The 26423-nt window shown below is 47.4% G+C and overlaps 1 protein-coding gene across 1 annotated transcript in view; it reads right to left on the reverse strand.

Annotated features, from left to right (window-relative positions):
• The window catches only part of LOC119964936 (pre-B-cell leukemia transcription factor 1-like), a 592307-nt gene extending 584055 nt beyond the window's left edge, over positions 1 to 8252 (reverse strand). The window contains exon 1 of the mRNA XM_038795141.1: positions 8096 to 8252. Within this exon, the coding sequence (XP_038651069.1) occupies position 8096 (1 nt within the window). The 5' untranslated portion in view covers positions 8097 to 8252. The remainder of the gene's footprint in view (positions 1 to 8095) is intronic.
• Positions 8253 to 26423: the final 18171 nt, after the last annotated feature.

A 26423-nucleotide genomic window follows, 5' to 3' on the forward strand; every position in this document is an offset into this window, starting at 1 on the left:
AGAATGCTGATATCTGGAACAGCCAGAATGCTGATATCTGGAACAGTCAGAATCCTGATATATGGAACAGTCAGTATGCTGATATCTGGAACAGTCAGAATGCTGATATCTGGAACAGTCAGAATGCTGATATCTGGAACAGTCAGAATGCTGATATCTGGAACAGCCAGTACGCTGATATCTGGAACAGTCAGTATACTGATACCTGGAACAGTCAGAATGCTGATATCTGGAACAGTCAGAATGCTGATATCTGGAACAGTCAGTATGCTGATATCTGGAACAGTCAGTATGCTGCTATCCGGAACAGTCAGAAAGCTGATATCTGGAACAGTCAGTATGCTGATATCTGGAACAGTCAGAAAGCTGATAGCTGGAACAGTCAGTACGCTGATATCTGGAACAGTCCGAATGCTGATATCTGGAACAGTCAGTATGCTGATATCTGGAACAGTCAGAATGCTGATATCTGGAACAGTCAGTATGCTGCTATCCGGAACAGTCAGAAAGCTGATATCTGGAACAGTCAGAATGCTGATATCTGGAACAGTCAGTATGCTGATATCTGGAACAGTCAGTATGCTGATATCTGGAACAGTCAGTACGCTGATATCTGGAACAGTCAGTATGCTGGTTGCTGTAAGAGGCGGAATGCTGTTAGTTGTAACAATCAATATACTGTTACCTTAAAAAGTTGTTTTCTGGTAGTTGTAAAAGTCAGAATTGTCGTAGCTATAACAGTCATTATGCTGGTAACTGTAACAGTCGGTATTCTGATATATATAACTGTCAGAATGCTGGTAGCTGTAACAGTCAGAATGCTGGTAGCTGTGACAGTCAGAATGCTGGTAGATATGACAGTCAGAATGCTGGTAGCTGTAACAGTCAGAATGCTGGTAGCTGTGACAGTCAGAATGCTGGTAGCTGTCACAGTCAGAATGCTGGTAGCTGTGACAGTCAGAATGCTGGTAGCTGTCACAGTCAGAATGCTGGTAGCTGTAACAGTCAGAATGCTGGTAGCTGTGACAGTCAGAATGCTGGTAGCTGTGACAGTCAGAATGCTGGTAGCTGTAACAGTCAGAATGCTCGTAGCTGTGACAGTCAGAATGCTGGTAGATATGACAGTCAGAATGCTGGTAGCTGTAACAGTCAGAATGCTGGTAGCTGTGACAGTCAGAATGCTGGTAGCTGTCACAGTCAGAATGCTGGTAGCTGCTGTGACAGTCAGAATGCTGGTAGCTGTCACAGTCAGAATGCTGGTAGCTGTAACAGTCAGAATGCTGGTAGCTGTGACAGTCAGAATGCTGGTAGCTGTCACAGTCAGAATGCTGGTAGCTGTGACAGTCAGAATGTTGGTAGCTGTGACAGTCAGAATGCTAGTAGCTGTGACAGTCAGAATGCTGGTAGCTGCGACAGTCAGAATGCTGGTAGCTGTAACAGTCAGAATGCTGGTAGCTGTGACAGTCAGAATGCTGGTAGCTGTGACAGTCAGAATGCTGGTAGCTGTAACAGTCAGAATGCTGGTAGCTGTGACAGTCAGAATGCTGGTAGCTGTGACAGTCAGAATGCTGGTAGCTGTAACAGTCAGAATGCTGGTAGCTGTGACAGTCAGAATGCTGGTAGCTGCAAAAGTCATCTGGCTGTAGCTGTAGCAATCAGTTTGTCGGTCTCTGTCACTACCACTATGTGGTTAGCTAGAACAGTCAGGTTGCTGGTCATTTTCCTTCTCAGTGTATAAGAAGAATCATTAAAGCTGTGAAATGACTGCAATATTGATCAGCGCGTGAGGTGTGTCCGTCAGACTGGGGCTTTACATTCTGAACAGTTACCTATGGTTGTTCTGGGTCAGAGGTTTGTGTCATGTCCCTGCGACATGAAATAGGTCATAAACTTTTCAGATCAACCTGACTTTCATATGTATTATAAAAGAGGACTTGGCTGAACCAAAATGCGGATGCTACAGGTCACATGATTTACAAGTTGGCAACAGTTCTGGAAATTTCCAACATTAGTTTATAGGACAAAAGCTTAACCCTTGCTTGTGGTATCTCACATCTCTCATTGTTAAGACACATTAAAGTTAATGAAATCAGGCACCAGCAGATGATCGGTCTCCCCAGCCTGATCCTATAGTAAAGGGAGAGCCACCAACACTTGTTCTCCTTGGAGATGTGTTAATAACCATCTCTTTTTTGAGATGAACAATGGATTTTGACCAGAGACATAGAAACTGATTGTTCATCAGCAACTGTCTCACTAATGGACAAGATCACATGACCTACATTTTTGACCTTTGCAATGCTTTAATAATACATCTCAACACTTACAACTCAGTCTGAAGTTTGAACTCCGGCCTGAAAACTTCTAAGCAGGACACCAAGCTGACCCATAGACCATCAAGTCGAAGCCACTTAAAGGCGTATTTTGTTGGAACTCTGCCATCATTGCTAGACAGACCACTGTGAACTTAGTGCCATGGGTCGTTTGTGCGTCCCCCCCCAAGCCACCCACCTAGGTGCTGCCTGGCCCTAACTGACCCATCAATGGATGTGCATGCTCCATCGTAACCAGCGCCATCTTGTTGGCTGGGATGAGTGTGTGTGTGGGGAGTGAAGTGTGTGTATGAGGCTACAGCTTGTCAGTCTCCTGAGTTTCAATCACAAATCCTTCGAATTATACACCGTTTTTCATTGGGATCGATCGTGTTCCACATGGCGCCAGTGCTAGCCCTCAACGTTCGCTGAATCTGTCCAGATGTGGCGCCAGTTTCCCTGTCATAGAAGTCCACGAATCCTGCCCCGACGTCAACACACTTAGTCTTCAACCGGTGATTCTTTTTCTTTTAAGTTATTCATAGTTGTAAAAACTACTCTTTCCTATCTTCTGATTGTGTGCTTGTGCTTGAAGTTGCAAACATCCCCCAGGTTTGAATGTATGAATAAACAGTGCTCCTGATTTAACTCTGCAGAGAGTTTGCTGTGAATCACTTTAAAAATTGACCTCTCATACCAAGGGTTTGGGGAAACTCGCCATAGTGATGGTGAAAACAGAAAGCAGTTCAGGTTTGCCTCGCTCCCTGTACATAACATTTGGACAATTGGATCTTGGATCCAGTTCCAATGTTCAATGCACAGTTCTCCCCAACACCGCTCATACCTCAAATCTCTGTCAATGTACTGCAAAGAAAGTCAAGGCAAAGCTGCTTTCTGGCACAACGGGATTAGACGTGGATAACTCGCCAACGTTGGGCCTGATTTCCCACTCCTGGCCCCGGATTACCATTGATTAATTATCTCAACCGTGTCCCTCACCCAGTGTGCATAGCCACCTTGCAATGTTCTTTGATGTGTATGGGATTGAACATAGGCTGATGATCTGCTCGGCAGTAAAGTACACTGACAGCTACTGCAAAACAAATGGATAGATCTTCAATCATCATCACTTGTTAGTGGTAGGCTAACACAGTCTGTGGTTGCTGTTATCTGTGCAGTAATGTGCCTGCAGATATCCCCTGCCTGCCTCTGTGTCAGGCCATCACTGGCTTGCATTAGGCTGATCATAACACACACAAACCTCTTTGATGGATAAACCCACTCCGTTCCCTTCATTACTTCAATGCCTTGGCAAACTCCAGTGCCGACTGAATGTGAGTTATACCCGTGTTTTAGTTCTTAAGGTATAAAGAGTGGAATCTGAAACAGGACTGAGGGAATGCTGCACTGTTGGAGGTACCATCTTTCAGATCAGAGGTTAAAATGAGGATCCCCCTCTGTCCTTTCGGGTAGGTTGAATAGATCCCCTTGCAGTATGTTCACCCCACTATCCTGACCAGCACAAGGATGCATCCTGGGAAGTTGAGTACTGTACACGCTCACATGACACGAGGCACCTACAACTCCAGCTCCAGCTCACAATTCTGGGCACAAAATATTAAGTTCCAGTCTAAATATTTGGAAGAACCATCAGCTTCTTCGAGGAAGACCTTTAATTGAAGAATTAAAACAAAGACAATTCCACAGATGCACTTCAACCTGTTCTGGTGAACTTTGTACGAACCTCAGAATGTTGTTTAAAATTTTTAATTCAGAAGTAGAAATTTCAGTTGCAGACGAAAAAAGTAGCAAATGAAAAAAAATGAAATGAAAATTGCTTATCGTCACGAGTAGGCTTCAATGAAGTTACTGTGAAAAGCTCCTTTGGTTGCGATTTAACAGCATCGTCACTCCTGACTTGGCATCGCGACGAGGCCTTTGAATCTTGCTTCCCTCGAGAGGTCCTGTGAGATTCAACCGAACCTCGCGAAACGCTGCAATCTGGATCTCGCCCTCACTGGGCATGACCCAGGTCAGCATATTTAAATGACCCATTAGGCTCATTTAAATATGCGTCAGCTGGATTCTCCTGGAGCCCGGGACCTAACGGCCGCACCGGCCACCTCACCAGGGCACCGTTTAGCACTGGTTTCCACAAACATGGGCCAGTTATAACCTGGGGGGTGGGGGGGGGAGGGCGCTCAGGCCATTAGAGACCCCGGGTGGTTGGGGCAGGGCAGGTTGGTACCCTATCACTCCCGCTGGCACCCGGACACCTTGGTACTGACAGCCTGGCACTTTGGCACTGGCACCCAATGAGACCATCAATTCACGCGACACGTGGTTAGAAGTGAACAGTGGTTTTAATCGTCTTACAACAGAGCCTGCCTGTGACACTATGAACTCCAGATGAACTGGCAGGCAGGCTCTCAGCATCAACCTTTATACTTCCGGTTAGGGGGGAGGAGCCGTGGGTGGAGCCAAGGGTGGAGCTCAGTACAAACTCCCGTACACTCCCAGTGCATCTCCCCCTAGTGGCAGAGCAGCGCAACTGCTCGTGTGCCGAGGTTACAGAGTAAGAAGTCTTACAACACCAGGTTAAAGTCCAACAGGTTTGTTTCAAACACGAGCTTTCGGAGCACGGCTCCTTCTTCAGGAGACATAGTAATAGAGTGTGAATTACGCTACTGTGATTCACCACAGCACCCAATGCCAAGTTGCCTGGGTGGCACCTCCAGGCTGGCAGGGGCACTGTTTTGGTGCCAGGATAGCAGCGCCAAGGTACCAATATGGCAGGTTTTCCATGCCAGGGGTAGGGCGTAGGGGTGCCTTACCAATATGAGGAGTAGTGAGGGAGGTGGGACTCGAGGACCCCGAAAGAAGGATGTTGGGAGAAGTGGGAGGTCTGGAGGCCAAGGTGGGGTTGAAAGATCAGGCTTATCTTTTAAAATGGTCTGCAAGTAGTCTTTGTGAGCTTGTCAGTTCAGGAAATGACTAAAGTACAGTCTCGACGTGGCGTTCCTCGCTGGCATCGAAAAAAATGGCAAAGTGCCGTTGAATAGCGGGGTCTTTCTCTGTTTCCCTTCGTGTGCCAGTGAATAGCAGCACATGGCGGGAAACACCCGCTAAACATGCCCGAATACAGGACTTCAAAATGCTTTCGTTGAATCATGTCCGATAATTTTCAAAGAATTGATGTCGCGATCACACAAGATAGTATCTCAGTAAAATATCAGAAGTGGGTGTGACACGGTTAACATTAAAAGCACCAGTCACATTGCCACCTATAGGGGTAACTGGCTCTCCATTGGGTGTTTTGTCAAACTCATGTGCCACCTGCTGAACTCCATCGGGGGGGGGGGTTATTTTGGTCAAAGGTGAAAACAAACACAAAATGGGTTTGAAAGTCGGTATTTAACACACACAATTGTCATCTGAATCGGTTCCACTCTGACAAACAGAATCGAGCTGTGGTTTATACAGTCACTCTGCTGGGGGGGGGGGCTAATAGAACCGCCGAGGTAACTCCACAGAGGTTGGGGCACCATCAGGGTATCCCAATCAGCACTGAGGTTAAGCTGGTGCTCTTGCCTTCTTCAAGGACACTGACGTTAATACGTCCCAGCTGATGCGAAGATTCCGTCTCAGACAGCACTGATGGTTGCTCTCCAGGCCCTTGTATGTATTCCACGTTTCTGAGCTGCGTGGAAGGGTTGTGAGTTATTGTACATGAGGATCTTGGTATCAACACAGATGTCATGGTCGTTGAAGACTCACATCCTTAGGTGGCCGAAGACACCGCTCGCGGACTGGAGACGGTGGATTTACGCATCATGTCTGACTAAGAGGAAAGATGGCTCCCCAGGTATGGGAAATGTTCCACATTTGGTAGGGTTTCTCCGTTTATCTTGATGGAGGGAGAGACCAGGGGCTGGAATTCCCGGTTTCCAGGAGAATCCGTGATGTTTTATGTGGGAACAATCGATAAGGCCCCAGCACCGATCCTCCGACCGATGAGGGGTTGGAAGCCACGCCATGTAAAACGCACAGCTTTCCCGATATAAACGGCTAGCGAATTGCCGGGTCCGTGACCGGGCATGCGCATGGCGCTGGACGTGCGGGACCCGACCTGCCAGATAGTGTCCCCCTGTACACCCCCTCGCCACCCCCAGGCCACCTCTCACAAGTCCCCCCCAGCCCTCGCTGAAGCCACCCCCACCATCGGGGGAGGGCCTTCAGGTGACATCCTGAGGCCGTCCCAACGGCGTGCGCCACGCTCCTCAGTGATGCTGTTTTGGATGGGGCGGAGCATCCGAAAACAGGCGCCCCCCCCCGGTTCCGTCGTAAAAAGGGATTCTCCGCCCGATCGGCGATTACAAAATTGCCGTCGGGGAACGGAGAACCCTGCCTATGATCTTTCCCTGGGGATTCTTGTCTTCCTGAGGTTCAGTCTGAGACTGATCGGTTGATATGCTTCTGCGAAGGTGTCAAGCATGACTGGGAAATTCTCTTCTGAGAGAGTGGAGATGGCGATGTTAACTGCATCCCGAAGTTCCATGAGTGATGTCAGTATTGTTTTCTTCTTGAAATTAAACCAGTTGCAGTTGAAAAGTTCTCCATCCATCCTGCAAACATTGTCCACTACATTGGGAAGCTTGCTCTTAATAAGGTGGAGGATGTTGACGATGAAGATGGAGAGAAGGGTGGGGGCGATGAGCTCCAAAATGTGTGCCTTAATTCCGTCGGTCGGTGAGGACTGTCGCCAAGATCTTGTCATGGAGGAGTCAGAGAATTCTAGGTAGATGCCTGATGTTGGAATCTTTTAACGTGGGTACGCCATTACACATCAGCAGGCACATGGTCCTTGACAGAGAGTAGGTCCAGTTCTAGTGGCAAAGGAACCTCGACGACTGGGGAGCTCCCTAATGCTGCAGCCTTGATCCGCCATCACGGCCGTTGATACCATAGGGGTATCTTCCACGTGACCTGCCGCTGAGGACATGTTTTGGACACTAAGGGCAATTTTATCATGGCCAACCCACCCAACCCACACATCTTTGGACTGTGGGAGGAAACCGGAGCACCCGGAGGAAACCCACGCACACACGGGGAGAACGTGCAGACTCCGCACAGGCAGAGACCCAGCCGGGAATCGAACCTGGAACCCTGGAACTGTGAAGCAACAGTGCTAACCACTGTGCTACCGTGCTGCCTGCAACCTTCTCTGTTTTGGAGAGCACAGTCCCAGTCTGATACTGAGGAACATCAGTTGAGCTGAACAGCTTGAGGTGTTTCCCTCAAGTGGTCCAGGTTTGTCTACTCTGGGAGTCTACTCTGGCAGTCATTACATTGCACCAGTTGCTTCATCAATGTCCCATCCTTGGCCACATCACTGCTTCACTGGGCGGGATTCTCCCGTACCCGGCGGGGCGGGGGGCCCCGGTGGGACGGAGTGGCGTGAACCACTACGGCATCGGCCCGCTCCAAAGGTGCAGAATCCTCCGAAAATCCTCCCAAAAATTTGTAAGTCTGAGGGGAAACTACCAAACCATAGGGGTGATAACACTTACCAATAGGCATTTTGGATGTTAAAAACAAACTTTAGATTAAACATAGGATCAATAACATTAGCAGACCAGTAATAGCTTTCAATTAACAGTTAAAACATTGTGTAAATAAAAAGGGGAAAAAAACTTTAACTTCCTATCTACACCTGACACTAGTATATTCCAATGCAATTCAAATTCCACTTATAAATACAGTTAATAATCAATGTTACTTACTACTTGTGCAGACCTTCAGAGTGAGACCCAGGGCTGGATTCTCCACTGGCAGATGCTCCGCTTTGCCGGAAGCCCGGTTTTCCGACGGCGTGGGGCTGCCCCACAGTGGGAAACCCCATTGACCAGCCAGCGAAATGGAGCATCCCTCCAGCGTGCTGAACCAGAAATCTGGGGTGGCAGGACAGAGAATTCAGCCCCCTTTCAGGAACAATCTGAAAATCCCTCTTGTCATCTCAAATCCTAAGGGCAACTGCTGTTCAACTTAAATACTTATAGCATATTGCAAAATTACAGACAGACCTGGCTCATCTCATTAAGATGTCCCATGACCTGCTTAGCTAGGATTAAACACAATCCCTCATAAATTGTTTGCACCCCAGGGAAACTCCTAAACATAAACAGTATTCCATTAACCATCTCTGTGAATAAGTAAATGGTTAAAATCATTGATTGCCAGACACACACACTCACACTCACACTCACTGCCACATGGCCAGATAAACTCACACTCAGACAGACAGACACAGACACACACACATGCACACACACACTCACAAATATACACAAACATACACGCAGTCACATGCACACATTCACAGAAACACACACTCATACACAGAAAGATACACACACACAGACACACATACACACCGACAGACATGCACTCACACAGGCACATGCACACACGCACATACACACACACAAACAGACATACATACACACAAGCACACACTCACAACACACACATGCACACACTCAAGCACTCAGACAAACACACATGCACACATTCACAGACACACAGAGAAGAGACACACACAGACACATGCACACACTCACAAACATACACACGCACCCCCATAGACACACTCACATGTACACATTCACAGACACACACATAATCACACATACACAGAAAGACACAGACACACACACAGATACACAGACAGACATGCACTCACACAGGCACACGCACACACTCACATACACACACAGACACACTCCCACTTACACAACACACACATGCACACACTCAGGCACAAAGACACACACACAAAGATGCACACATTCACAGACACACACATTCACACACTCATAGCCACACAGACAGACACATGCACACACTCACAGAAACAGACACATACACACTCACTCACACAACACACACATGCACACATTCACAGACACAAACCTACACAGAAAAACACACACAGACACATGCACTCATGCATACACAGGCAGACAAGCACACACACACATGCTCACATACACACATGCTCACATACACAGACAGACACACGCACACAGGCACACATTCACATACACACACAGGCAGACACACACACATGCACAAACACACACAGACAGAAACACGTTCACTGACAACACATGCACACACTCACAGATGCACACACTTAGACAGGCACACACACATACTCACACAAACACACATGCACATAGTCATAGACACACACACGCGTACAGACAGGCTCACACACACAGGCACACATGCTCACACAGACAGACACACAGACACATGCACACACACACACTCACAGACACACACACAGACACACATGCACATTCTCACAGGCACACACACACTTACACAAAACACACATGCACACATTCACAGACACACACACTCACACATACACAGACACACACTCACACAGTTACACACTCATGCACACAGAGAGACACGCACACATACAGACACGTGCACATACTCACATACACACAGACAGACAGACACACATTCACAAACTCATAGACACACCAACAGACACACACACACACTCACAGGCACACACACAGACACACACATGCACACATTTACACATGCACACACTCACACATGCACACACTCACAGGAACACACATACACTTACACAACACATACACATGCCCATATTCACAAACACACACGCACTCATAGACACATAAACAGACATACACACACACTCACAGACACACACCCGCACAGACACACGCACATATTCACATACACACAGACACACACACACTTACAGATACACAGACATACACACACACTCACAGACACACACCCACACAGACACACACTCACGCACCCACACACAGACACGCATGCACACAGCCACACGCACATACACACAGACAGACACACACACACGTTCACAAACTCACAGACACACCAACAGACATACACGTACACTCACAGGCACACACGCAGACACACACATTCGCACACTCACTAACACACAAACAGACATAAACACACACTCACAGACACACACTCACTGCCGCACACACATGCACACATTCACAGGCACACACACAAACTCACGCACGCGCGCACACACACACACACACACACAGACATGCACACACGTTCACAAACTCACAGACACACCAACAGACATACACATACACTCACAGGCACCCACACACACAGACACACATGCACACACTTACACACACACAAACACATTCATACATTTGCACACTCACAGACACACAAACAGACACACACACACACACTCACACACACACACACATGCACACATTCACAGACACACACATTCATACACACAGACAAAAAAACACTCACACACACAGATACATACATGCACATGCTCACAGATGCACACACAAATAAATACACACATGCACACACTCACAGGTGCACATACACTCACATAACATACGTTCATAGACACACACTCACACGTACATAGAAAGACACAGACACACAAACACTCAAGCATACACACAGACAGACAGGCACACACACAGATATATGCACACACTTACATACACACAGATACACATGCACACACACAGAAACACACACAGGCACATACATACACACACTCACTGATGCACACACATCCACAGACATGCACACACTCACATGCTCACACATGCACACACTCACAGACACACATACAGACAGGGCGGCATGGTAGCACAGTGGTTAGCACTGTTGCTTCACCACGCCAGGGTCCCAGGTTCAATTCCTAGCTTGGATCACTCTGGGCGGAGTCTGCACATTCTCCCAGTGTCTGCGTGGGTTTCCTCCGGGTGCTCCGGTTTCCTCCCACAAGTCCCGAAAGACGTGCAGTCAGGTGAATTGAACACTCTGAATTCTCCCTCAGTGTACCCAAACAGGCGCCGGAGTGTGGCGACTAGGGGCTTTTCACAGTAACTTCATTGCAGTGTTAATGTAAGCCTACTTGTGACAATAATAAAGATTATTAGAAAATAAAGATTATTATTATAAGCACATACTCATAGACACATACAGACAGACACACACACTCATACAGGCAAACACGCACACACAGGCACATGCACACACAGGCAGACACACGCACACACTCACACACAGCCACAAACACACACTCAAACACACAGACTGACACATATGCACACACACAGACAAACATACACTCACGCACACACTCATACAAACACAGCCATAGAACATAGAACATAGAACATAGAACGATACAGCGCAGTACAGGCCCTTCAGCCCTCGATGTTGCACCGACATGGAAAAAAAAAACTAAAGGCCATCTAACCTACACTATGCCCTTATCATCCATATGCTTATCCAATAAATTTTTAAATGCCCTCAATGTTGGCGAGTTCACTACTGTTGCAGGTAGGGCATTCCACGGCCTCACCACTCTTTGCGTAAAAAACCCACCTCTGACCTCTGTCCTATATCTATTACCCCTCAATTTAAGGCTATGTCCCCTCGTGCTAGCCACCTCCATCCGCGGGAGAAGGCTCTCGCTGTCCACCCTATCTAACCCTCTGATCATTTTGTATGCCTCTATTAAGTCACCTCTTAACCTTCTTCTCTCTAACGAAAACAACCTCAAGTCCATCAGCCTTTCCTCATAAGATTTTCCCTCCATACCAGGCAACATCCTGGTAAATCTCCTCTGCACCCGTTCCAAAGCTTCCACGTCCTTCCTATAATGAGGCGACCAGAACTGTACGCAATACTCCAAATGCGGCCGTACCAGAGTTTGGTACAGCTGCATCATGACCTCATGGCTCCGGAACTCAATCCCTCTACCAATAAGGCCAACACACCATAGGCCTTCTTCACAACCCTATCAACCTGGGTGGCAACTTTCAGGGATCTATGTACATGGACACCGAGATCCCTCTGCTCATCCACACTACCAAGAATTTTACCATTAGCCAAATATTCCGCATTCCTGTTATTCTTTCCAAAGTGAATCACCTCACACTTCTCCACATTAAACTCCATTTGCCACCTCTCAGCCCAGCTCTGCAGCTTATCTATGTCCCTCTGTAACCTGCAACATCCTTCCGCACTGTCTACAACTCCACCGACTTTAGTGTCGTCTGCAAATTTACTCACCCATCCTTCTGCGCCCTCCTCTAGGTCATTTATAAAATGACAAACAGCAACGGCCCCAGAACAGATCCTTGTGGTACGCCACTCGTAACTGAACTCCATTCTGAACATTTCCCATCAACTACCACTCTCTGTCTTCTTTCAACTAGCCAATTTCTGATCCACATCTCTAAATCACCCTCAATCCCCAGCCTCCGTATTTTCTGCAATAGACGACCGTGGGGAACCTTATCAACGCTTTACTGAAATCCATATACACCACATCAACTGCTCTACCCTCGTCTACCTGTTCAGTCACCTTCTCAAAGAACTCGATAAGGTTTGTGAGGCATGACCTACCCTTCACAAAACCATGCTGACTATCCCTAATCATATTATTCCTATCTAGATGATTATAAATCGTATCTTTTATAATCCTCTCCAAGACTTTACCCACCACAGACGTTAGGCTCACCGGCCTATAGTTACCGGGTTATCTCTACTCCCCTTCTTGAACAAAGGCACCACATTTGCTATCCTCCTGTCCTCTGGCACTATTCCTGTAGCCAATGATGACCTAAAAATCAAAGCCAAAGGCTCAGCAATCTCTTCCCTGGCTTCCCAGAGAATCCTAGGATAAATCCCATCCGGCCCCGGGGACTTATCTATTTTCACCTTGTCCAGAATTGCCAACACTTCTTCCCTACGCACCTCAATGCCATCTATTCTAATAGCCTGGGTCTCAGCATTCTCCTCCACAATATTATCTTTTTCTTGAGTGAATACTGACGAAAAGTATTCATTTAGTATCTCACTTATCTCCTCAGCCTCCACACACAACTTCCCACCACTGTCCTTGACTGGCCCTACTCTTACCCTAGTCATTCTTTTATTCCTGACATACCTATAGAAAGCTTTTGGGTTTTCCTTGATCCTACCTGCCAAGACTTCTCATGTCCCCTCCTTGCTCGTCTCAGCTCTCTCTTTAGATCCTTCCTCGCTTCCTTGTAACTATCAAGCGCCCCAACTGAAACTTCACGCCTCATCTTCACATAGGCCTCCTTCTTCCTCTTAACAAGAGATTCCACTTCTTTGGTAAACCACGGTTCCCTCGCTCGACCCCTTCCTCCCTGCCTGACTGGTACGTACTTATCAAGAACATGCAATAGCTGTTCCTTGAACAAGCTCCACATATCCAGTGTGCCCAACCCTTGCAGCCTACTTCTCCAACCAACACATCCTAAGTCATGTCTAATGGCATCATAATTGCCCTTCCCCCAGCTATAACTCTTGCTCTGCGGGGTATACTTATCCCTTTCTATCACTAACGTAAAGGTCACCGAATTGTGGTCACTGTCTCCAAAGTGTTCACCTACCTCCAGATCTAACACCTGGCCTGGTTCATTACCCAAAACCAAATCCAAAGTGGCCTCACCTCTTGTTGGCCTGTCAACATATTGTGTCAGAAAACCCTCCTGCACACATTGTACAAAGAACGACCCATCCAATGTACTCGAACTATATCTTTTCCAGTCAATATTAGGAAAGTTAAAGTCTCCATAACAAACTACCCTGTTACTTTCGCTCTTTTCCAGAATCATCTTCGCCATCCTTTCCTCTACATCTCTAGAACTATTAGGTGGCCTATAGAAAACTCCCAACAGGGTGGGAGCCAGACACACAAACTCGCACATACACACAAAACACAGACAGACAAGACTCCACATACACACAGATGCTAATACAGACACACAGATACACATATACGCATGCACACGCGGTGTCCTGGTCGATATCTATCTCTCACTCAGCATCGCAAAATCAAATGAAAATCAAAAATGAAATGAAAATCACTTATTGTCACAAGTAGGCTTCAAATGCTGTTACTGTGAAAAGCCCCTAGTCGCCACATTCCGGCGCCTGTTCGGGGAGGCTGGTATGGGAATTGAACTGTGCTGCTGGCCTGCCTTGGTCTGCTTTCAAAGCCAGCGATTTAGCCCAGCACATGGCACTGGGTATGAGCTATTTAGCCCAGTGTGCTAAACCAGCCACAAATTATCGAGTAATTATCCCATTTTTGGCTTCTTGCTGTGTACAAATTTACTGCTGTGTTTCCTACATTACAACAGTGACTACAGTTCATTGGGTTGTCTGGTGCTCATGAAAGGCAAGGCTTGAGTTTGGTTTCTCATCAATCTCCCCGAGGACAGAATGTCCAACACAAAGGATTTGTCCCAAGCTGGTTAACCACGGTCAAAAACATTCTAGATTCTTCCCCATCATGGGCCATACAATAATGAAAATGCTTGCACAGATATAAGCTGAGCAGGCAGAGATACCACAGATTTGGTGGATGGAGGTCAATCATCTCAGCGGCAGGACATCACTGCAGGAGTTCCTCAGGGTAGTGTCCTGGACTCAACCATCTTCAGCTGTTTCATCAATGACGTTCTTCCACCATAAGGTCAGAAGTGGTGATGTTTGCTGATGACTGCACAATGTTCAGGACTATTCGTGACTCCTCAGATAATGAAGCAGGGGCAGCACGGTAACATAGTGGTTAGCACAGTTGCTTCACAGCTCCAGAGTCTCAGGTTGGGTCTATCTGTGCGGAGTCTGCACGTTCTCCCCGTATCTGCGTGGGTTTCCTCTGGGTGCTCCGGTTTCCTCCCACAGTCCAAAGATGTGCATGTCAGGTGGATTGGCCATGCTAAATTGCCCTTAGGTTAGGTGGGGTTACTGGGTTACGGGCTTAAGTAGGGTGATCTTTCAAAGAGCCGGTGCAGACTCGATGGGCTGAATAGTCTCCTTCTGAACTGTAAATTCTATGATCTATGATCTATGTCCAAATGCAGCAAGACCCGGAAAACATTGGAGCTGACAAGTGACAAGTAATACTCGCAACATACAAGTGCCAGGCAATGACCATCTCCCACAAGACAGGATCTAACCTTCACCCCTTGGCATTCACTGGCCTTACCATCGCTGAATCCCCCACAATCAACATTCTTTGGGTTACCATTGACCAGGAACTGAACTGAACGGGCCATATATAACTACAGCTAGAAGAGCAGGTCAGAGGCTAGGAATCCTGTAGTGAGTAACTCACCTCCTGACTCCCCAAAGTCTGTCCACCATCTACAAGGCACAAGTAAGGAGTGTGATGGAATCCCTTAACACCATCCAGGACAAAGCAGCCCGCCTGATTGACTCTCCTTCCACAAATATTCACTCCCTCTATCACCGACGCACAGTAGCAACCGCGTGTACCATCTTCAAGATGCACTGCAGTAACTCACCAAGGCTCCTTTGACAGTATTTTCCAATCCACAACCACCACCATCTAGAAGGACAAGGACAGCGGACACTTGGGAACACCACAACCTGCAAGTTCCTTCCAAGTCACTCACCATCCTGACTGGGAAATATATCGTTGTCCCTTCACCGGGTCAAAATCCTGGAACCCCCACCCTAACTGCACTGTGGTTGTACTTACACCTCAGGGAGTGCAGTGGCTCAAGAAGGCAATTCCCCTCAAGGGTAATTAGGGAAGGGCCAGCGACGGGCCACATCCTGTAAATGAATAAAAACAGAACAATTTGGTAAAATAAATGTGAAATATTGTGAAACATGGTAAAATTGTCAATGGAGGCAGGTAGCTATAGCATATGCTCTTGCATCATGCGGTTACCCACAAGTATGGCACATTACATTTTACTGACCAGCCTGCCATAACATTTAGCAGCTGCAAAAGTCTCAATCATGTAGGAGGTCAAATTGCTGTTGTGCAGCCATTAATCGAGATTGTTTGATTTTACAATGCAGAAAGACTGGAGTTTTAATTGATCATTTGATTTAAGGGCCTGACTCTCCAATATTTTTCAAATTATATGGGGTATAATTAGACAGCGGTGGTTGGAGGATGGATGATCCATTTTGTAACGATGAAATGAGATTTTATGTGTGCTTCTGCTGACCTGTAGTTTTTGTCCAAGTACAGTTCAACTTTACTCTTAGTCTTTGAGATCCATGTGTCATAACTCCCTTAAACCACCGCCCCCCCCCCCCCCCCCCCCCCCCCTCCCCGCCCTTCCCCTCATGCCAATTTGGGCTTGCGGATTCAGAGACCCAGCTACACAGCTACTAGGCCAGATTCAGGGTGATAATATGACTGGATCACATCCTGAGCAATGCAGGCCATGAGTTGAAACTATTCAACCGTTGAGGTTATGGACACTAAGGGACAATTTATCATGGCCAATCCACCTAACCTGCACATCTTTGGACTGTGGGAAGAAACCGGAGCAGCCGAAAGAAACCCACACAGACATGGGGAGAATGTGTAAACTCCACACAGACAGTCACCCAATGTCGGAATCAAACCAGGTGACAGCAGTGCTAGCCACTGCGCCAGCATACTGAGCTTTTGCTCCCCCTTTCCCAGGCATCATATCCCAACTACTGAGACATGAGAGAGATCAACTGTTCCTCAGATCTTTGCACTTTCTGCTCTCGGGTCAGCCATTAACGAGCAGGCCAAGGCAGGAAGAGTGACCGTTCGGTCTGAGGGTCACACAGGGATAGATATCACCTGGGCATAACAAATACAGATGGGCGACCCGCAATGTTGTCAGGAACCTCTTTTAATCCTTGTCTGACTCTTGTTTCCCTTGCTGACTCCTGTCCTTTTGTACTTTTAACTTTTGTATCTGGACGCTTACTGAAACACTCCCGGTCTAATGCGCCATTTGAACTGGCCCATGAGGACTCCCCTCAGTGCAGTGTGGCATAGTCCAGTGATGTCATTCTAAAGGACTTAGCTGGCAGCCAATCAGCCCTTCTGAAACTCCGGGACTTATTCAGTTCTCGATTTTGATTGGGAGTGCACTTCAGAAGCTTCTGGAAGGAGAACTCCATTTGCATTCAGTTCTGCTTAGACCGAGAAGACAGTACCTTTGGACATGTCTCAATCAAAGAACAAAAAGAAACAAAGGAAAGTACAGCACAGGAACAGGCCCTTCGGACCTCAAGCCTCTGGCGATCATGATGCCCTGACTTAAAAACCAAAACCTTCTGCCCTTACTCAGTCCATTTCTCTCTATTTCCTCCCTAATCATTTGCCCATCCAGATGCTTCTTGAATGTTGCTGATATGCCTGCTTCCACCACATTTTCTGGCAGTGCGTTCCAGGCACCCACCGCTCTCAGCGTGAAAAACTTACCCCGCACATCTGCCTTAAACTTTCTACCTTCCACCTTGACCCTGTGCCCCTTGTAATTGACCACTTCCACCCTCGGAATAAGCCTCTGATTATACCCCCTGTCCATGCCTCTCATAATTTTGTAGACCTCTGTCAGGTCTCCCCTTAGCCTCCATCTTTCCAGTCAAAACAATCCTAGTTTCTTCAACCTCTCCTCAAGCCAACGCCCTCGAGACCAGGCAACATCCTGGGGAACTTTCTTGCACTCTCGCCGAAGCTTCCACGTCCTTCTGATAATGTGGTGACCAGAACTGCACCACAATACTCAAAATGCGGCCTAACCAAGGTTTTATATAGCTGCAACATGATTTCCCAACTCCTGCACTGAATGCCCCTAGCAGATAATGGCAAGTGTGCCATGTGCCTTCTTAATCACCTTGGCCACTTTGTTGGCCATCTATGTGCCACTGTTAGGGAACTGTGGACCTGCACGCCAGATCCCTCTAGTATGTTAATATGCCAAAGGGTCCTGCCATTTCAGTATAATTCAAACCTAGATTTGATCCTCCAAAATGCATCACCTCGCATTTGTCTGGATTAAATTTCATCTACCATTTCTGTGCCCCAGTCTCCAGTGTATCTATATCCTGTTGTATCCTTTGACAAATCCTCGGCACTATCAGCAACTCCGTCAATCTTAGTGGTCATCCGCAAACTTACTAAGCAGACCACCCAACATTTTCCCTCCAAATCATTTCTATATGGTACAAACAACAGAGGTCCCAGCACTGATTCATGCAGGAACACCACTAGCTACAGATCTCCATTCTGAAAAACACCCTTCCATTGCCACTCTCTGTCTTCTGTAACCACGCCAGTTCTGTATCCATCTAGCCTGCCCATTCCGAATCCCAGTCCTGACCCTCCTTTAACCATGTCTCTGTAATTGCAATTACATTATAGTTCCATGCAGTATCCAGGCTCTCAGTTCATCTGTTTACCTGTTATACTTCTTGCATTGAAGCAAACACACTCCAGACCTACAGTCATAGAACATAGAATATAGAACAGTACAGCACAGAACAGGCCCTCCGGCCCTCGATGTTGTGCCGAGCAATGATCACCCTACTCAAACCCACGTATCCACCCTATACCCATAACCCAACAACCCCCCCCAACCTTACTTTTTAGGACACTTCGGGCAATTTTAGCATGGCCAATCCACCTAACCCGCACATCTTTGGACTGTGGGAGGAAACCGGAGCACCCGGAGGAAACCCACGCACACACGGGGAGGACATGCAGACTCCACACAGACAGTGACCCAGCCGGGAATCGAACCTGGGACCCTGGAGCTGTGAAGCATTTATGAACCACCATGCTACCGTGCTGCCCTGCCGCTTCCCTCTGCGTGCTCTTACTCTGGGCTATGGTTATCTCAGTCTCTTTTCCCCAGTCTCCGCACTTACTGGCCTGCCGTTCTGGTCTCCACACCGTGCCACACTAGTTTAGGACCCTCCTGAACAGAATGAGCAAGCCTCCCACCCAGAATATTGGTGCCCCTCCAGTTCAGGTGCAACCCATCCTTCTTGTACAGATCCCACCTTCCCCAGAAGACACTCCCGTAATCGATAAATCTAAAACCCTTCTACTACATCAGCTCTTTAGCCACATGTTCAACTGTGCTATCTCTCTGATTCCAAGCTCAGTAGCACGTGGCCCGGGAGTAATCTTGAGATTACTACCCCAGAGGTCCTGCTATTTAGCTCCCGACCTAACTCCCAACAGCTCTCTGCCTGGTCAATTTAAATGCTTCCCAGCCAGCCTCTGAAAATTCCATCCCTGATTAAAAGGCTAGGCATCCTAAATCAGATCTCTCTTCATCTGATGACATGCGAACTGAATACCTTCCTCTTCCTGCAAGGCCCTGTGAGTTGTTGACAAGTAGTCATTCCCACGTTGGTTGGGCAACTGTGAAACCACAGCTCTGAATTCTCTCACCTGATAGATTCTTCCTGAAGGTTCAGAATAAAGACCTTTCTCTCTGCGGTCAGTTTAACCTGCAGGCGGATCCAGCCCAGTGCCACCTGCAGGCAGAGGGCTGCTTGAAAGCCTATTTAAAATTCCCATGTTGCGAACTTTAGATTTAACTCAGTGAAGGATTATCCATCGGGGGAAGGCAAGTTGGGAATTGCACCAGACCTCGGGCGGAATCTTACTGTGTGAAAGTCCAGGTCTGTAGAGTGAAGTGACTCCCCGGAGGAAGTCTTACAGCCTGAGAGTCCTAACTGAAGGCACGGACTAGAGGGTCCAATCCAACCAGTGGATTTCAATACTTGCATTCCGAGAAGATCGCTGCCTACAAAAGCTACAACCTCAGCGAGCGAAGATACTCATCTCTCTTTCTCAGTTTTTATCCACGTTATTTTGATCCTTTCCTACCCCCGTCATGTGCCTGTCTTGATTGTGTATGGGTGGAGGGTGCGACAGTGTCAGGGGGATAATTAGCAGACCATTATTCTATTATCGCCATTGCATGTTTATCTCTTTCCTGTTATAAATAAACAGTTAGTAAGTTTACTTACAATTCTGGTGCCTGTAAGTCATTGGAACAGTCAAGCGACAAAGATCTCAGTAAAATATACAAATTATTCGCTTGTGTTAGGCCCGGAGCCCTTTGGAGCTGGAATTGACTGCGCACCTGCCCAGAGTATCGTAACGCTGCTGAGGGATGAAAAGTTGGGCCCTGGATGGACTCTGGTGAGAGTTTTTCTGGCTCTTCCTTCTGTGAAATGATAACCTTTCTCAATCCAAAAGTATGGCTCCATTTGTGAACTTGACATTCAGGAGATGATGTGGTGATACTTAGAAACATTCAGACAGGAGGAGGCCATTTGGCCCTTTGAACCTGCTCCACCATTCATTGTGACCATGTCTGATCATCAAGTTCAATGCCCTGATCCTGCCTTCCTTCATATTGTTTGATGCCTTTAGCCCCAATTGGGAAAGAGATTGTGTCCCTGACTAGTTGAAATCCTGGATTTGCTCCGGAATCTGTGCCATTCCCGACAACCACGGTGGATGCTGTTGATACCACCAAGCAGTTTTGTCAGACGATGGGTTTTCTTTTAATTTATTTTTTTGTGGGATATGGCTTTGCTGGCACCACCAGCAATGGTTGCCCCTCCCCAATTGCCCTTGAATTGAGTTTCTCACTTCAGCATTAGCGGGAGAAGCTATGAGTCAACCACATTGCTGTGGGTCTGGGCCAGACCAAGTAAGGGCAGAAAATTTCCTTCCCTTAAGGGATATCAGTGAACGAGATGGGATTTTACAACCATCACTGACAGGTTTTATGGTGGACAGTTACTGAGACAAGTCCAGGTTCCATGCAAGGACCACGAGGGAAGCAATGTTTGATACGGATCAAAAGGTTTAATACACAATAACAAGTTACGCATGCCACTCCCCAGAAGGTTCTCCCGCGCTCTAACCCACACTCGGGTCGAGGGTTTTTATGTCCATAGGGTTTCCTGGTGTAATGATATGTAAATATGAGATAACTAAAGGGTTAATTATCACATCTAAGTGTAACACAACCCACTAGAGGGCACCACTGGATCCCACTATTAATATCAACGCCTAGAGGATCTTGGTTTCTTTCCAACCAGGAGTGACTAGACAGCAGAGTGTATGAGAGATAGATCACAGCATAGTTTAGCACGTGTAGTTTGAATTAGTCAATACGTTAATATAAATACTTGATTGATAGTTAAAGTTCCGTGGGATGTGTGCAAACTCAATATTAATCAATCATTACTCAATAAATTAGTTTGCTTTAAGTTGAAGACTAGTCGTTTCTTCATTAATCTCACCTTCAGACCCTTCTGGATAAGAAGCAAAGAGTAATGAGATATATGACTAAACCTGGTGCAGCCCCGCCCCCCTCATCGGGGAAGATTGTATTCTGATGAGGCCCACGGGGAACCTAATGGTACAGACCCCATAACCGCTGTTCGGGTTATAAGACCAAGCTTCAATGCCAGATCTATTAATTGAATTTAATTTTACCAGCTGTCATTGTCCCCAAGGCCCCTGGATTGCTGGGCTAGTGACATACCGCAAAGCCACCACCTCCCACTTTGAAGAGACTGATGGTGTTTAATGGATTTGGATCAATACAATTATGAGCAATGTGGAAATGGTAAGTGAATTCACTCTGAAACAGGAATTCTGAAGCATATACACTAGAAAAGTGGCACAGTGGTCACCGCCAGGGACCCGGATTCCATTCTGGCCTTGGGTGACTGTGTGGAGTTTGCCGTGCTCCCCATGTCTGCGTGGGTTTTCTCTGGGTGCTCCGCTTTCCTCCCACAGTCTCCCAAGATGCGCAGGGTAGGTGGATGGCAGTTCTAATTTGCCCCTTAGTGTCCAGTGATGTCCAGGTTAGGTCGGGTTATGAGGGACAGAGTGGGGGGGGGGGGGGGGGGGGGGGGGGTGCTCATTCAGAGGGTCGGTGCAGGCTGAGTGGCCGAATGGCCTCTCCTGCACTGTGGGGATTCTATGATTCTTTTATGAACTTGGTCTTTAGGGGAAATTAAGTGTGGTACTGTGGAGCCTTGTGAACCGTAAATACAGTGACGTTCCTGTGCTTACATCACATTTGGTGATAGACTACAATAGTACTAAGTTTTCTGATTCAGGACTTATTTACCAATGAGGCACCGCATTCAGCCATTTAGACTCGAATGATTTTCCACATTACTGAAGGAAATGGCCTTCTCCTGTTCCTAAGTCCCATGTTCCTCTGTCAAAGTGCTCATTGATTGTAAGTAGCTCCAAATGTCTGGAAGATTCTTCTATAAATGCAAATTCTTTCCAGTTCTTTCCAGAAACGTCTACACACCTCTCACCCATCCCGATAGATGCTCCTGGAAACCAAACTTTTTCAGCAAAGTTTTTAGTGATCCTTCCCCAATATTCCTTACTTCGACTCGGTGTCAGTTTTCCTCCAGTCCAATTTTTTGTGATATTGGGATATTTTACGAGCACAAAGGTGCTATATAAATGCACATTGTTGTGCTGGGGAGGGGTAGCAGTGGAGGTCCCACCATGGAAAGGCTGCCGAGGAAGATGCAGTGGTCCCACCTTGTTGAAGGATGCAGAGAGGGTCAGGTAGGGATGAGGCCCTGTGGTCACAATATCTCAGTGGCACCATTGGAGACAGTTTCCATGGCAATGGCTGAAGGGCATGCGATATCTGAATTAGGAGGTGGCTGTGCTCCTTGGATCGTGAAAGGGAAGAGGAAAATTGGATTTGTGATCAGCCTGGATCAGTTAATAGTGGGATTTTTCATGCCAGATGACAATGATTGCAGCTCTGAAGCTAAGGGAAGATTATAATTGTGGGAAGCCCTGTTAATGATTTTGGTATGTATACACATGTACCCCAGCTATTCCCCATGGCATCACCACTCATTTCAGTGACTAACGTGTTGTCATCCCTGAACCTGAAGCAAGTAAAACCCTAATATTCCTTTATCTTACTTCGATCTTTAGGATCCACTTTAGGATCCCGGATGAGAACAAACTCTCGCAATTCGTAAAACTGTGGGAAGGATGACTGCACTACAGAGTGATGGCTCTGACCAATAGGAATCTTTGTATTAAAATAAACTTTAATTAAACACAGAATTAAACACATTAGCAACCACATAAATAGGTTTACAGATAACAGTTAAAGAAAAGAAAATCTTTAACTTACTCCTATACATGCCGCTATAAATTCCAATTAAGCAAACCCAACATTGTTCAAATACCACGGGACGGAATTTCCGCTCCCGGGAAAAAATCGGGAGGGCCATCGTGAACTCATCTGAGGTTCACGACGGCCTCGGGGAGGCCGCTCCTCGCCCCCTATCCTCCCCTCCCGGCGGGGCTAGGAGTGGCGCTCCATAACTCTCGGCCGTGGGGGCGTCGCGCCAAGAATGACGCGGCCGGCGTGCCTAATGACATCAGCCGCGCATGCGCAGGTTGGCTGGCTCCAACCCACGCATGCGCGGCTGACATCATGACACTGACGGCACAAACCCGCGCATGCGCGGTGGCCGTCTTTCCCCTCAGCCGCCCCGCAAGATGTGCCGGCTTGATCTTGCGGGGCGGCGGAGGGGAAATAGTGCGTCCGATTTGGGCACCGGCCCGACGATCGGTGGGCACCGATCGGGGCCTGTCCCCTCCCGAGCACAGTCGTGGTGCTCTTTCCCTGTACTCCCCCCACAAGCCCCAATGGGCATATCTCACCCGTTTCACGACGGCAGCGACCAGGTGTGGTTGCTGCCGTCGTGAAACGGTCGCGAACGCCAGGCCGCCCGGCCCAGCAGCGATTCTTCCGAGCGGGGTGGGGGGGGGGGGGGAGAAATCGCGGGGGCGCCAGGGGGCGTGAAATTTGTCGGGGGGCCCTCCCGCGATTCTCCCACCCAGCATGGGGAGCGGAGAATCGCGTCCCACTTAGAAATAAAGTTAGCAATCAGATTTACTTGCTTTTTTGTGTGCAGAGCCGTTGGAGAGAACCTTTCGGGAGCAAATTGAAAGACACTTCTTAGCAGGCTAAAGTCCTATGGCAAACGGAAATGACAGACAGACCTGGCTTAGTTACATCATCTGTACCCAAAGCATAGGGCACTCTTCTCTCTCCTTTTACAAGGTGTCCCATGACCTGGTTAGCAAGGACCATATATCTTTCAGAAATTGTCTACATCCCAGGGAACTCCAAATTAAAACAATATACAATTAGCCAGCTATCAGTAAAGAAGTAAATGCTTCTCAAATCTATCAGCAGAACACTCCCTCTGCAAAATCAAGGATAACTTCACTTTTACATCCCCTTAATCAGAGCTTTAGCAGACATACTGCCTGTATGCATCTTAAATGTGATTTTTAAAATAAAATTACTGCAATAAATAAAACATAACAAATTATTACATTCACAACACCACTTAGTGAATCCAAATAGCACTTCAACCAATCTGGCAACTCAACATCTGTTGCCCATCCTTAATTGTCCTTGAGAAGGTGGTGGTGGGCTCCCTTCTCGGCCTGCTGCAGTCCATGTGGTGTAGGTACACCCACAGTGCTGTTAGGGAGGGAGTTCTAGGATTTTGGCCCAGTGATAGTAAGGGAAAGGTGATATATTTCCAAATCAGGACTGTGAGTGGCTTGGAGTGGAACTTGCAAGTAGCGACGTTCCTACTACTCTTGTCCACCTGGGCAGTCACTAGTCTCCATAGTTGGTGAAAGAGCGGTCTGTCCATTATCGTCTACCTTCCATCACTAACCATATTATGGCGGTAGAAGCAGGACTGGATCCTTAAGTAACTTTTAATTGGTCAGTTAAGGGCCTCACTAGGCATAATGGTCGGTGAGTCAGTGGGTGCCTTACCAACCTACTGTGTTAAGGAGAGCGGGTCAGGTGGGTCAGGACGGCGGTGGGCTATCTTCGCACCGTATTTTACGTGCCCCCCCCCCCCCCCACTGAAAACACAGAGAATGTAGGGGTGGCGGCGAGTGGGGTGGATGTTCTAAAGCCCAGCCCCATTTCTCTGCATCTGGGCCTCTAATAGTCCAGTAGCACAATCACAATCTACCTTATCCATCAATGGAAGAAAAGCTCTCCCATGCACTTACTTAGAACATAGAACAGTACAGCACAGAACAGGCCCTTCAGTCCTCGATGTTGTGCGGAGCTTTGTCCGAAACCAAGATCAAGCTATCCCACTCCCTGTCATTCTGGTGTGCTCCATGTGCCTATCCAATAACTGCCTGAAAGTTCCTAACGTGTCCGACTCCACTATCACAGCAGGCAGTCCATTCCATACTCTAACCACTCTCTGAGTAAAGAACCTACCTCGGACATCCCTCCTATATCTCCCACCCCGAACTTTATAGTTATGCTCCCTTGTAACAGCTGCATCCACCCGAAGAAATAGTCTCTGAACTTCTACCCCCTTCATCATCTTATAAAACTCTATTAAGTCGCCTCCCATCCTCCTTCGTTCCAATGAGAAAAGCTCTAGCTCCCTCAACCTTTCCTCATAAGACCTACCCTCCAATCCAGGCCGAATCCTGGTAAATCTCCTTTGCACCCTTTCCAATGCTTCCACATCCTTCCAATGATGAGGTGACCAGAACTGCACACAATACTCCAAATGTGGTCCCACAAGGGTCCTGTACAGTTGCAGCATAACCCCACAGCTCTTAAACTCAAGCCCCCTGTTAATAAACGCTAACACACTATAGGCCTTCACGGCTCTATCCACTCAAGTGGCAACCTTCAGAGATCTGTGGACATGAACCCCAAGACCTCTCTGTTCCTCCACATTCCTCAGAACCCTGCCGTTGACCCTGTAATCCGCATTCAAATTTGTCCTACCAAAATGAATCACCTCGCACTTATCAGGGTTAAACTCCATCTGCCATTTTTCAGCCCAGCTCTGCATCCTATCAATGTCTCTTTGCAGCCTACAACAGCCCTCCACCTCATCCACTACTCCCCCAATCTTGGTGTCATCAGCAAATTTACTGACCCACCCTTCAGCCCCCCTCCAAGTCATTTAAAAATCACAAGTTGCAGAGGACCCAGCACTGATCCCTGTGGTAACCACTAACTGGTTTCCAGTCTGAAAATTTTCCATCCACCACCACCCTCTGTCTTTTATGTGATGGCCAGTTACTTATCCAATTGGCCAAATTTCCCTCTGTCCCGCACCTCCTTA

This window comes from Scyliorhinus canicula, chromosome 4 (assembly GCF_902713615.1).
Source record: "Scyliorhinus canicula chromosome 4, sScyCan1.1, whole genome shotgun sequence".
NCBI lineage: Eukaryota > Metazoa > Chordata > Chondrichthyes > Carcharhiniformes > Scyliorhinidae > Scyliorhinus > Scyliorhinus canicula.